General features: G+C 40.5%; 1 protein-coding gene across 7 annotated transcripts in view; it reads left to right on the forward strand.

The window, feature by feature from the left end:
• Window positions 1–11,222, forward strand: part of LOC132864496 (glycogenin-1-like) — a 25,633-nt gene extending 14,411 nt beyond the window's left edge. For 4 of the 7 annotated variants that reach the window (XM_060897925.1, XM_060897927.1, XM_060897930.1 and 1 more), the window contains 4 exons: window positions 3,244–3,370; window positions 4,199–4,430; window positions 5,306–5,395; window positions 9,240–11,222. In XM_060897925.1, coding sequence (XP_060753908.1) covers window positions 3,244–3,370; window positions 4,199–4,430; window positions 5,306–5,395; window positions 9,240–9,425 — 635 coding nt within the window. In that variant the 3' untranslated portion in view covers window positions 9,426–11,222. Of the gene's footprint in view, window positions 1–3,243; window positions 3,371–4,198; window positions 4,488–5,276; window positions 5,396–9,239 lie in introns of all 7 variants that reach the window. The other 3 variants (XM_060897929.1, XM_060897926.1, XM_060897928.1) reach the window with 3 other exon arrangements.
• Window positions 11,223–14,378: the final 3,156 nt, after the last annotated feature.

The raw sequence follows: 14,378 nt of genomic DNA on the forward strand, positions 1-14,378 counted from the left end.
AGTAAAATTTACACAAGATTTATACACAAGCTTGAAGAGTATTTTATGATGTAGTTAAACCCTGGAAAATGCAGGACTTTTATAGTATTTTTGATCATGAAAATTGTTTGAACAAAGAATAAACACGGGCAGGTATTAAAGTTGTGAATGTAAAGGATTCTGGGAATAAAAACAACCATTTCTTGCACTTTAAAGCAGGGCTTTGAACCGGTTCAAGGAACGAAAACGAAAACTGGGAACTTTCTATTTCACATGGAACAGAAATGAAACCAGACACTTTATTATTTTTTATGTTCCGGAACAGAAACGCTTATTAAAAATAATGGTAACCGGTTAATACCGGTTTTTATTTCGTTCCTCAAAGTATCCGTAGCCTACAAATAAAAAAGCCATTCTTCTCCTGCGCAAGTTTCTATGACCCGCTGGGGTTCACTTCCTGTGTGACGTTCGCTGACTGAATGGAGAGAGCGGGAGGGTGGACTACTATCACGTCTCCACATCTTAAATAAGAGGTAAATATTGCAGTCTATCGTTATTCAAAAACGTCAATCTCAAACACGATATCAATATATTTGTCCACGTTAATGAGAGGCTCGCGAACATTAAATGACGTTAACCTCTTTTAGCCTATCAATGCATAGGGCCTGACTAGCCTTTGGTAACACACTAAACGAATTATCTTTCATTTTTGGCACTTTTTCTGTTTGTGTAGATGGGAAGACATACTGAGAATCCAAATCGCCAACATTTGAAATAATAATTGTTTTGAATTATTTCTTGTCTTATTTAATGAAGGTTGTAATAGAATTAGCCTACATTTGGCTTAAGCTGGATGAGACAGAGACATAATTTTATAGCCATTTGTTAAACAGCTGACAGGGAATGTAATTAACCCTTCCGGGAACGAAATTTTTTTGTTCTAACCGGTTCGGGAACATCTATTTAATGGTGGAACCCCAAACCGGAAACGTTAAAATTCCGTTTCTGTTCAGAACGAACCAATAGGAAAAAAATTCTGGTTCAAAGCCCTGCTTTAAAGTGACGATGATATTATTAAACAGTAATTAATAGTGTCGTATTTATGTATCTATGGATGTAATGTTGCTCTCAAATTGAATTCCAAAGGTTTTTATTTTTATTTTTTCTCCCTAATTTAGTCTCGTCCAATTCCTGGGTTTTATTTTGTCATATGACGGATGCCGCTCTGAGAGGACGAAGGCTAACACATGCTTCCTCTGAGACACGTAAAGCTGAGCTCTGCTGCTTGTGCTACAGCACGGTGTGCCGTAACACCATAGAAGGAAAGCGAAATAGTTTCTGCTTGTCTCTTCCACTTTAGTTTATTGAGTTCATCACATTTACACAGAATACAAAAAAAGAGAGAGGAAAAAAATATAATAATATGAAGATAATTAATTACGAATAAAAGAAATGTGGCAGAGGAACAGGACTTGCGTCCCAATGGCCACCAAACCCCTACATGACGATGATGTTCATCCTTCAGGGTAGAAGATGACCATGACTTCACTGTGGTGGGTGGCGGTTGTGGGTCCGGAGGTGACTGATGAGGCCAGTCCGGGCTTTGAAGGTACGCCCACGTGTCAGGCACGCATGGGGGTGGCGATAGTTCAAGCCTTCCACGCAGCTCATTTCTTCTGGGCCTCGACAATGCGTTTCATCTCTGCTGCACGTGCGCCACTGGTGAGCTTTACTCACCATGCTGGACAATCCTGAGCAAGTGACTCCCAGGAGGTGAGGTCGATTTCTAGGGTTTTGACACTTTGAGATTGTCCTTGAAGCGTTTCTTCGGCCCCTCAGATGAACACTTCCCTTGGCACAGCTTTCCATAAAACAACTGTTTGGGCAGTGAACTGTCGAATCCCTACATGATAAAACGGGGTAATCCAAAGATTATACTATAAAATTACACTATAATAATAGTAAATAGTTACAACATTAGTGTTGTAAAACTCGAAATTAGTCTCAAGACCACTTTATGAAGGTCTCAGTCTTGTCTCGGAATTGACCGAATTTTTACTCGGTCTTGTCTCAGTCTCTGACGTAGAGGACTCAGGATTTAATTTCAAGACCACAACTGTGGGGATTTTACTAAACTGCCTGTGCATTGTTTGATTTATTTGTGAACATCATTAAATCTACTTGAAATGCGACCAATAATGTGACTTTTTGCTAATTTGGATTTTTCTTCTTGTTAATGGAGGTCACCCCTCCCCCACCTCCTTCACACCCACTGGTCTGGTCCTGGTTTTGACTCTGTCTCGCCCTGCCTTGTCTTCATTTGATCTCAACCCCTCAAGTCTTGGTCTTGATACACTCTGGCCCTGGTCTCAGTTTAGGTGGTCTTGAGTACAACACTATTCCATATACATGAGATCATAGACGCTCATGATTGGCTAGTGTCACTGTGATTGACAGGAGAGAGAGAATGAATGCCGCGCCCACCCACACCTAGTTTTGCTGTTTTGGACTCCGGGTGGCTGTGGCATCATCAGGATTCGATTGCACAATCTCCAGACCAGAACATTGATTCAGCAGTAGCTCTGGATTAATGGAGATAAACACTGGATGTAATTTGCTGCAACATTAACACACACTAACGCTACATCATGCTAACAGACATCACTGGCTCTTTTTCCTATGTTTAGTTATTTAATATAACTACATTATGTGTAAAAAAAATATTTTTAAACAAGTATATTGAAGGGGAAGTATGTTAACGGAGGATGATGAGGGATAAATAAAATAGGGTTGATTGTTATATTAGAACTAACTTAGTATATGGTATATATTTATTTATGGGGATAGTTTATATATTCATATTTACAGGGATAGGTATGTAGTAGATATTTATTTTTGTAATTTATATATTTATATAGATATTTATGAAGTGTATATATGGTATATATTTTTATAGATGTATTAATGTAGTTTGGATTTCGGGGTAGTTAAAAAGGGGTGGGAAATTAAAAAAGTATTGTACTTCTTCCCACTCCTTTTTCGAACAATGTGCGGTGTTTTGTAATGTCTTAGCTCTTTATGTTATTTTATTTTTTTTTTAATTTCTCGTTTTCTTTCTTTTGTATGTACAAATAGTTACATAATTTTTTTTAATACATGTTTGAAATAAAAAAAATTTCATTCAAAATTCATTCATTCAATTCATGTGCTGTGTGTGTGTGTGTGTGTGTGTGTGTGTGTGTGTGTGTGTGTGTGTGTGTGTAGGTGGGGATCAAGGTGTTTTAAACAGTTATTTCAGTGACTGGGCTACAGCTGATATCGCTAAACACCTTCCCTTCATCTATAACCTGAGCAGTGTGTCCATCTACACCTACCTACCAGCATTCAGACAGTGAGTCCACACACACTCACTCACTCACACGCTCTACAGAGTGACCAGCTTCTCAAAATAGGGTGCTATTATTTTACAAGGCTGTGATTTGGGGCGTGTCCTAGCGGCACTGAGTCAACGACTGATCCCTGTTTCAGTGATTATTACTTCAACTGGTGTTTTCATGAACACTCAGAACACAGTGTTTGATTTCACTCTATGTAACAATATGATTTTACGATAACGATCACAACCATAATCCCTCCCTAAAACTCAGCCCAGTCGTAGTAACCACGCCCCCTTGTCATCACCTGATGTTTTTCCCCCACTACGTAAGGAATAAAACACTCGGGTGCAGCTGTTAAAGGAAAATATGGCGGGTTGGTGTGATAGAGCCCGGAGAGTCACAAGTTTCTGTTCCACCCACCCGGGAGTTGATTATTTTCTGATAACAGCACACTGCCAAGTGTTTTATTTGACAAATTTTTTTTCAAAAATTACAGTTAATGAAGTTATTTCCTGTTCTCACTTCCATTTATATTAGCTATAAACACTCGTATATTCCCTCACCAGCGTCTCTTTATTCGGCCTCGTAAAGTTAACAAAACAAAAAAATGGCAGCTTCACCTCTGACTGATCCAAAGCTCTGACACTGGAGACTCCGGTTATGTGGCGCGTCCTTCGCACACGTCCCTGTGAATGATCTATAACTATGGAAATGATAACGTATCAGATTGAGTGCATTAATACAGTATAATCCTGCACTACTATCAGAGCTGCTGTTATAGAGAATTAATCAACAGTGCTGTGGTATCTGACTGTTTGTTTTAAAATGCCTATGTACCATAGGTTTGGCCATAATGCGAAGGTAATCCACTTCCTGGGTGAGAAGAAGCCATGGGATTATCACCATGGCGATGATGAAGATGATGAAGAGTGCAGCAGTGAGACAGGGCCGCGCCGTTCTTCTTCTCTGTATCCTGATTACTTCCAGCAGTGGTGGAGTGTGTTTAAGTCGTCAGTGCTGCCGTTACTCTCAAAGGAACACACACATCCGCTCTCGGACACGCCCAGCATGGAGGTAACACTCTACATCACTGCATCAAGATTTTTCAGAACCATGCATGATCACAACCGAGTGAGTATTACGATTATTATTATTATTATTATTATTATCAGGGCTCAAAATTCGCGGTGGTCCGGTCGCCCGAGGCGACTTAATTTGTCATTAGGCGGGTAATTCCTGTCACTAGGCAGCCCGGCTGGCTAGTTGAAAATAAAAAATATATATGAAGCAAAGATTCAGATGCATCGTCAACTAAAGCCGCCACATATTAAGCGCGTGCCGTGTCTGTGTTAATCGATGTGTTTATCGGCAGGACGGAAAATATCGAAGAACTCCGAATCATATCGTGTACGAGTCAGGCTGTCGGTTTTTTCACTACGTCGCATGCATATAACGCATCTCGCTGAATATCGCGGTAATCACATGTAGTATTGCACCAGGTGGGTGGAGCACAGAAGCACGGCAGGCCAGAACTGAGTTCTCAATGAACTATTTATTGCTAGCTTTTCAGCCTTATCACTTCCCAGCCATGCGCGCGCATGCACACACACACACACACACACACACACACACACACACACACACACGTGTTCTGGTTGGGGAGAGAGAGAGCTCCCTTTCTCTGCTCTCCTCTCCTTTTAAAGGGCGCGGTCACTGGGGAAGACACACAAACACAGGTTAATCCCCATCAGGTGCAATGATTCCACCACTTACCTTCCCTGACTCCGCCCTCCATTCACAGACCGACGCTTGGCCACACCCCCACTGCCACATCACGTTATCAAATTCAATAGATGTGGCCACATTATCGCCCATTTAAATACATGTTTTTGTTGTTGTTTACATCTACATCTGCCAAAGCTACGTTGCGATGTGGAATTTTCTGAAAGGTGTACAGAAACCGCCAGAGACGGGGACAAAGCGACCTCGGTCTGAAGAGGAGAAACGACAAAGGACTTATAAGCAAGCGTGGGAGCAAGGTAGGCCTCGGCTGCGATACGATTTTTATGGAATAATTAATTTTTTTCAAGTTGATTCCTCGTCAATATGAAGCTCCGAATGCTTTCTCTCTCATAAATGGTTAAATACAGAAAGCATGTTGGACATATTTTGGGTGCGGTAGTCATGATAGTAAGTATATTTGTTTTCAATACTCATACACCAAGTTGCCAAGTTTTCCAATATATTATTATTTGTTGATATTATATTATGGTGCTCTGTGTTGTTCTCATTTATGTATTTAACAACAGGATCAAAATACTCGGGTCTTGAAATAAATGCACATTAGTCATGAACAATAGTAACGACTCTCTTTTGCGTTATTTTTGACAGACGTAAAATTCATACATGAACAAATTTTGGCGAGTTGATTTTCTGTTTGGCGAGTTACTTTGGAAGGGAACTAGTCCGGCTGGCTGGTGAAAAAATATATGAATTTCGAGCCCTGATTATTACTACTCATGTTTCGTCAAGAGGATCAAGTGACTAGTATTGCTAAATCTGAGTAAATGCATGAATATTTAATAAATTTGAGAGTTGATTTCTGTTTGTTTTTATGTCAAAATATGGAAAAGATAAGTGCTGTAACCATGCAGAAGCACTGTACTTCCTAAAAAAAATATTTAGCACAATTTTGTCCACTTGTGCTCGATATACAGAAATGTGAACGTTCACGTTCCGCTCTTTTGCATGGTTTTCTTCATCATTTCCACAGAGTTAAACTCCCATCAAACACTTTTTGTGTTTTCTTCTGCATAAGGAAACGATATAAAAGAACTAAACTAATAAACAGGACACTTGATCAGTTGCTAGGTGCATATGAAACAATTTAAATCCCGGTTTTCCAGTCAGATTAAGCGACATGGTTTTTTCACTCTCAGTCCGTGAGATCTGAAACAGTATCTTCAAGCGTTTTGGAAATTCTCAGCTGTGAATCGTGTCCTGTGAGTCCCACGAGATGCTATGTAGCGAGAACCAGTGTTGTAGTCAAGTCACTAAACCTCGAGTCCGAGTCCAGTCTCGATTCCTCAGTGTTGAAGTCCGAGTCAAGCCCAAGTCATTAAAGAAAATTTTGAGCCAAGTCGAGTCCATTATTGATCCGAGTCGAGTCTCAGTCCAACACTCCAACTGCACTATGTGACGGTGTCTGTTGCTGCCTTTATGTGAAAGCGTCTCTGCTACTGTGTTGGACTAACGTTCCTGCTCGACTGCCCCATTTTAGTTAACAGGCTACAGATAAAAAGCTTGTTCATCGCTCAGCAAGCCCCGCCCACTATCAACAGAGCAATAAACATAGCGTGTCGCTTCCTTCTCTGGGTGGAGTCTTGTTAAATGACGATTGAAGTTCGAGGTTGTCCCCGTCGTCTCCTCGATAGTTCTACATATGGAACACATAGCAGTGCATTTTTTCCCACTGCACGAGAAGTCTGTATAAGCAAAGCGGACAATCCTAGGGGCGTCTCTCCAGGCATTTTAGCGCCGTGAACGTTAGTTTGTTCCTGAACATGCAGCGGTGCTGGAGTGTCCTCTCCAGGGCACAGACCTGGGCAAGGTGATATAGGAGACGAGCTGTTGCCCATGCAGCACGTCCCCACTCTCTATATCACTGATGTAGTCCAAGGGAAGGGCAAAGAGCCCATGCAGCTTGGCACCAGTGCCATTGCAAGAGTTGCCAGAACAATGTTGAAAGCAATGACGAACTACCTTTGGGACTCCAGCTCCAGATTTCTCCTCGGGGTTTACTCCCGAAGCCTTTCCCAAGAGTATAGGGTATAGCCGCAAAGCAGCAGAGGTTTGAAATCAGGGTTTGCCTTCCCCTAGGTGAGCTATCAATGAAGGTTAACAAGTCTCACCTGCCTGAAGGTGTTGAGGCGGCAGAGACTCGCCTTTCACCCATTCTCTTTGTCAGTCGAAACAGTTCCACCACGGGAAGGCCAGGAGTTGGAATTAGCTGTCCGAGGTTATGACACGTGTGCCTCGGGAGCATTTCAAGGAGCAGTGAGAACTTCTCCTCGCTGCCCACTCCCGGCTTGACAAACTGAGGAACCGGGGGAAAGGAAGAAAAGGGGCATTTGGAAATGTAAGGAACAGGAGTCATGAAAACTATAAAAATTACACAGACTCTATAGCACTGGGACACTCGGTAAACTAGAGACATCAAGAACTGGAAGCATGAAAATGAGGAGAGCAAAGTATAGCAGGGAAATTAGGAGACTAGTGAACTACGGAAAGTAAGAAATTAAAACTCACAAATGAACCCCATTAATGTATCAAATAAAACAAATGTTCAGTCTTCAATAACAGTAAAGTAATGGATATCATATTTTCCCACCTGACTATATTTAACGTAAAGCTACGGAGCACAAAACCCCTCGAGAGAAGTAAAACATGCAAGACCGGATATGACGTAGAATTTACGGGGAAGTAAGAGTATATTGTTGTGAAAAACCAAAGTTGAGACATTAGCTAGCGAGTTAGCAACATGGCACGAGTCGAGCTGTTGAGAGGGTTCTCTTCCTGTTTCTGAACATTTGTTTTGTTTTATTTGTATTTCTATGATACGAAGGAATTTTCATTCAGATCTGAAGGCGTGAAATGAGACATGTGAAGCGGACAGGAGCAATTCTGTCGCAGTATCACTGCATCATTGTACATCACCACCAGCAACATCACGACCATCACAGCACATTAATCTGATGGTTCTGATTCCCACTTGAGCTATGACATAAGATTAGCTTTAATGTTACGAAGGCACCAGGGGGTAGATGAACAGTATGACTTTTTACTGTTTTTGTCCCAACAAGATGTTAATGTTTTGGTAAAACAAAAATAACCAGAACGTCAAGTGCATAGTAGCTCATCTGGCCTGCCATCAAAACAACCCTGGCGACCAAAACATCAAACAGAACTGAAATGGGACGATGTGAGAGAGGACCAACCTCCACGACAAACTGTTTACAACAGGAACATCAACAAAGGACTAAATTTTGTTCCCCGAGGGAAGATCGACCCAAAACATCGATCAGAACTGAATTCGCATGATAAATGAGAGAGGAGATACAATTCTCATCAGACGAAGATGTGTTAAGTGACCTAATGACTAATCTGTTCGCAAAAAATTGACAATACAATGACCAAGTTTTGTGCAGAAAGTTGAGTTCTTTCAAATAAAACAATCTGAACTGAAATCCATTGAGAACTGAGGGAGGAGACACGATTTAACTGAAAATAAACAAAGTTGTAAACAGGAAAATCAACAAAAAAACAACCAAGTTTTGTTCCTCGAGGGACGATCGACCCAAAACATCGATCAGAACTGAAATTGGGTTAGAACTTTGAGAGGAAATACAATTCTAATGAGAAGTCCCAAAACTCGTTAAGGTGACCTAATTAGCAGTGCGTTCGCAAAAATTTGACCAAACAATGACCAAGTTTTGTGCAGAAGGTCGAGTTCTTTCATATAAAATGATCAGAACTGGAATGAGAGAAAAGATACGATTCTAGTGGGAGGCCTGGAAAATTAATTAATTTGGCCTAATTAGTAACTCATTAGCATAGAATTTGACAAAACATTGACCAAGTTTTGTGCGGAGTGATGAGTTCTTTCAAGCAAAACAATTGGAACAGAAATCTGTGGAGAACTGATGGAGGAGATATGATTTAACTGAATTGTGGATGATGGACGTCACGCCATGGCAACAGCTCACTGGCCGTATGGACAGCTATGCTAAAAATCATTTTGGACAGTAATATGACCTTTTCATTAGCATTAGTGTCCAACACTACTCTCTGTGTGTGTGTGTGTGTGTGTGTGTGTGTGTGTAGGCGCGTGCATCTCAGCAGGAGAGTGTGTACGTCGAGGCAGCTCAGCAGGAGGAGTGTATTCATCCTCCAGCTCCTCGAACCTCCTCACAGGACAGAAAGCAGAAGTGGGAGCAGGGAGACGCTGATTATCTCGGAGAGGATTCGTTCACGCAGATTGAGAGAAAACTCGACTCCTTCCTCAAATGAACAACACACGCACACACTTTATACTCATATGACATGAATCTGCTCCTTGTGCGATGTCTCTGATGTGTGTAATCTCACTGTGTGAAAATATTGTGTTTTATTTCTGTTGGCGTTGTGCTCATGATAACGTAATGTAAATTACTTTTTAATTCCGTACTATATCATTACACACACACACACACACACACACACACAGAGGATTATATTTGTTTCAGAAATAGGGATGCATTATTACTGATACTCCAAAAAACAAATACTCCAAAACTAGCATCAGATCCAAGGTGACACTATAATCCTCGCGCTAATGACTCACAACTGAATGTAACAGCGATCTGGACGTACCATATTTCACGATTAATTATCAGTTAGCAAACTGTGAAAATATCAATAAGAGGATCTACAGCATCTTCCTACAGTGTATCCAAGTGATAAAACATCTTCAACATTCAACTCAGCACAGAGTTAATCGCTCGGTGAGAGTGGACAAAAAAAAAGCATCCACAGATGATGCTAGGTGAGTGAAAATGACCGCTCTTATGTCCCAGCGTGTTGTTCGTAACAATCAGCCGCTCTCGGGTGTTGACGATGAGGGAATCTTACACAATGAAAACAAAAATGTACTTTACGTAAACACTTTTTCTGAATTGAAACAAAACCCGCTCTTCTGCACTGCAAATATAGCTAGCTAGCTAATTAACACGCTAATGCTAAGAACGAGTGTCATAGCCTGAGCACACGAACAAACCCGTGTGCAAACTAAATAAACTGGTGAAACAGAGCTGAAAACATTATTCCTTAATGTGTCTGACTGATTCATTATGTTCCTCATTTCTGGTATTGGTGCATCCTGAGTCAAACGTATTGAACATTTTTTAAAATGGAAAAAAAAAAAATTCAAAAGCCGAACATGTGTCTCAGTCTTCTACATAAAGCGTAGCCTTGCATTGATCAGAAATCACCTTCGCTCTTAGCTTTCGCGTCTTCAGCTAAAATGTTCAGTTACAATACTCTCTGGAGTGGGTGGGGTTTAAAGAGCTTGGTCTCTATTGGCCAGTTATGATGCATGAATGAATGTATAAACAGATGTAAGAGGATGAAGAGTCAAGTAATGCACTGTACTGATGCTAATGGACACGTTGTGTTTATCTGCTTCATCACTTGCCTCACAACAAAAGGGGCGGAGCTTAAAACAGACAACTTAAAGCAAACATGGCTACTGATGGCGGCTTCGGTCTCCGTGTCCAAACTGTAACAGGAAAAACACATGAAGTGTTATTAGTTAGCATGCTAGCATCAGAACACAGTCCAACACTGTTGTTTATATGACAGTTTTCACTTTTTTTTCCCATGTACAAACCAACGTTGCCTTCATGTGCTTTTAAAGATCCCTTCAAGTCAAAATTACTAAGTTTCAAAAACAAATGATTGATCCTTTTGGTGGAGATGCTAAGTATCGCTAGCTAGATGTAGTTCCTTTGGAAGTTTCGCTATTATGGTCTTTAAGTTTTATTTTTCCTCACAATTCATTAACTTTGGTCTGGAGCTGAAGCCAAATAGCTTCAAATAACTTGACTAGCTAGTCTGCAGCTACCACTGCAGAAATAAAATATTAAATAAAGTAGAATGCTTAGATAAATGAACCCTGTAATGTGGATGGGATCCTGAAAGGTCCAGAGCAGATCCACTGAGCAGGAACCACTGCGAGCACCACACCGTTAGCATGACTGTATTAGCAAAATTAACATTTAAGGCCTTGAAATGAATGATTGTTGCATCGTACTGTATCTGAAATAAAGAATTGGGAAAATTTCTGCTGAGTCTCTTTCACACACACACACACACACACACACAGTGCCTTGCAAAAGTATTCATACCCCTTGAACTTTTTCACATTTTTCCACCTTACAACCACGAACTTAAAAGTTTTTTATTGAGATTTTATGTGATAGACCAACACAGAGTAGCACATGATTGTGAAGTGAAACAAAAATGATAAATGGTCTTCAAAATTTTAAACAAATAAAAATCTGAAAAATGTGATGTGCATTAGTATTCAGCCCCCCTGCGTCAATACTTTGTAGAGCCACCTTTTGCTGCAATTACAGCTGCAAGTCTTTTGTGGTATGTCTCTACCAGCTTTGCACATCTAGACACTGAAATTTTTGCCCATTCTTCTTTGCAAAACAGCTCAAGCTCAGCCAGATGGGATGTGGGATGGAGGGCGTCTGTGAGCAGCAATTTTCAAGTCTTGCCACAGATGCTCAATGGGATTTAGGTCTGGACTTTGACTGGGCCATTCTAACACATGAATATTCTTTGATCTAAACCATTCCATTGTAGCTCTGGCTGTATGTTTAGGGTCATTGTCTTGCTGGAAGGTGAATCTCCTTCCCAGTCTCAAGTCTTTTGCAGCCTCCAACAGGTTTTCTTCCAGGATTGCCCTGTATTTAGTGCCATCCATCTTCCCATCAACTCTGACCAGCTTCCCTGTCCCTGCTGAAGAAAAGCATCCCCATAGCATGATGCTGCCACCACCATGTTTCACAGTGGGGATGGTGTGTGCAGGGTGATGAGCAGTGTTAGTTTTCCGCCACACATAGCGCTTTGCATTTAGGACAAAAAGTTCAACTTTGGTCTCATCTGACCAAAGCACCTTCTTCCACATGTTTGCTGTGTCCCCTACATGGCTTCTGGCAAACTGCAAACGGGACTTCTTATGCCTATCTTTCAACAATGGCTTTCTTCTTGCCATTCTTCCAAAAAGGCCAGATTTGTGGAGTGTACGACTTATAGTTGTCCTGTGCACAGATTCTCCCACCTGAGCTGTGGATTTCTGCAGCTCCTCCAGAGTGATCATGGGCCTCTTGGCTGCTTCTCTGACCAGTGCTCTCCTTGCTCGCTCTGTCAGTTTAGGTGGACGGCCATGTCTTGGTAGGTTTGTAGTTGTGCCATACTTTTTCCATTTTTGAATGATGGATTGAACAGTGCTTCTTGAAATGTTCAGAGCTTGGGATATTTTTTTATAACCTAACCCTGCTTTAAACTTCTCCAGAACTTTATCCCTGACCTGTCTGGTGAGTTCTTTGGTCTTCATGATGTTTGTTCTTCAGTGTTCTCTAACAAACCACTGAGGCCTTCACAGAACAAGTGTATTTATGCTGAGAGTAAATTACACACAGTAGGACTCTATTAACTAATTAGACGACTTCTGAAGGCAATTGATTGCACTGGATTGTATTTAGAGGTATCAGAGTACAGGGGGTGAATACTAATGCACACCACATTTTTCAGATTTTTATTTGTGTAAAATTTTGAAGAACATTTATCATTTTCGTTTCACTTCACAATTATGTGCTACTCTGTGTTGGTCTATCACATAAAATCTCAATAAAAAACTTTTAAGTTCGTGGTTGTAAGGTGGAAAAATGTGAAAAAGCTCAAGGGGTATGAATACTTTTTCAAGGCACTGTAGCAATGTTAGCATGTCCAGATGCCCTGCTTATATCCATTATTAGCAATGTGAGCATTTGTATTTCCAATTAATCATTAGCTATTTATCTTTCATTAGTTTATGTTAGCTTTCATCAACCATCAATTAACAGTTTTATTACTTCCACTGTTTTTTTGGAGCAAAGTTAGCATTGTCTGCCACTTTTATTATATCTCATTAGACATGTTAGTATTTCATACATAATATTATTTTAAATAGGCTCCAGCTTCCCCGCGACCCTGCACAGGATAAGTGGCTACAGATAATGGATGGATGAATGGATGTTCTTTTAAATATTTTTTTCAACTTTAATGAACCTTAATATTTAAATTGTTCCACTGAATCTCAAAGCAAGGCCCATTTTTAGACAGATTGCTTTGTGCTTTAAATGAATTTTCTAAAAAGCAGGTGTCAAACCCGCATTTACAGTTAATTAAAAATAAAATCGAGACACTATTTATTTAACATTTTTAGATTATAGTAGGTTTACTGTGAGTTGGTCTAGTGGTTAGCGTGTCCACCTCCTGACCAGAAGCTCGTGAGTTCTACTCGCGGTTGGGTCATACCAAAGACGATCATAAAAATGGAACCTACTGCCATCTGGCAAGGCATGCTGCAATACAGATGTGAGTGGGGAGTCAAACTCTCGTGGTTACCAGAGGACCCGCCCCTACTGTAACCATAGCTGTGTAATATGTGAGAGACTGGAAAGGAGATCGGCGCCGCTTGATGTGCCTTAAGGTCCTGGTGAGTACTGGGACAGGAGACTACGTGGAAAGATCAGATCCTAGTACCAGAGGGACTTTGATAGCAAGTTAAGCCTAATATAATGTGCAGAAACGCTGACACCTAGTGACCAGTTTTAGTCCCTGCAATGGCGTTGAAAAGAAAATTGGAAAACTTTTTTTTTTGTACAAATAATTCTGTTTTAATGAAGAAACAATAAATTTACAGCATCATTACAACACAAAGCTATATATGCTAACCTTTTGGAGGTGATAAAAACCCTTAAAAAGTCATTGTGACTCCCATACAACTCTCAATTATTTGTACTGTGGTTAATCCACCAGCAGAGGGCGCTCCTACTAGAAAATCAGAAAGCTCTGTGAAGCACTGCTGAACTTCTAGCGATAATGTTATGGATTTGTTCATTATTTATTATTTATTAATTATTTATCCAGGCTCAGTCGCTTAACACAGAACACAGATCAAGAGAGATTTTAATGGTTGATCATTAGATCATGTCATGTAACTTACATTTTGTGATTTTGATTCCTGCATGCGAAGTTATTTAACTTAAGCAAATGCTTGTGAAGAGAGGACTGGGGTTGTTGTGCTAACAGCTCATATCATATTATACCATAACAGCATCCCAAAGTGTTTTAGTTCATAATATGTTACACTGTTTATCCATTTACAGTCATGTTGTGGAATATCACAAGTGAAATGAGTTGATTCCTGTT

This window comes from Neoarius graeffei, chromosome 17, assembly GCF_027579695.1.
Source record: "Neoarius graeffei isolate fNeoGra1 chromosome 17, fNeoGra1.pri, whole genome shotgun sequence".
Classification (NCBI taxonomy): Eukaryota; Metazoa; Chordata; class Actinopteri; order Siluriformes; family Ariidae; genus Neoarius; species Neoarius graeffei.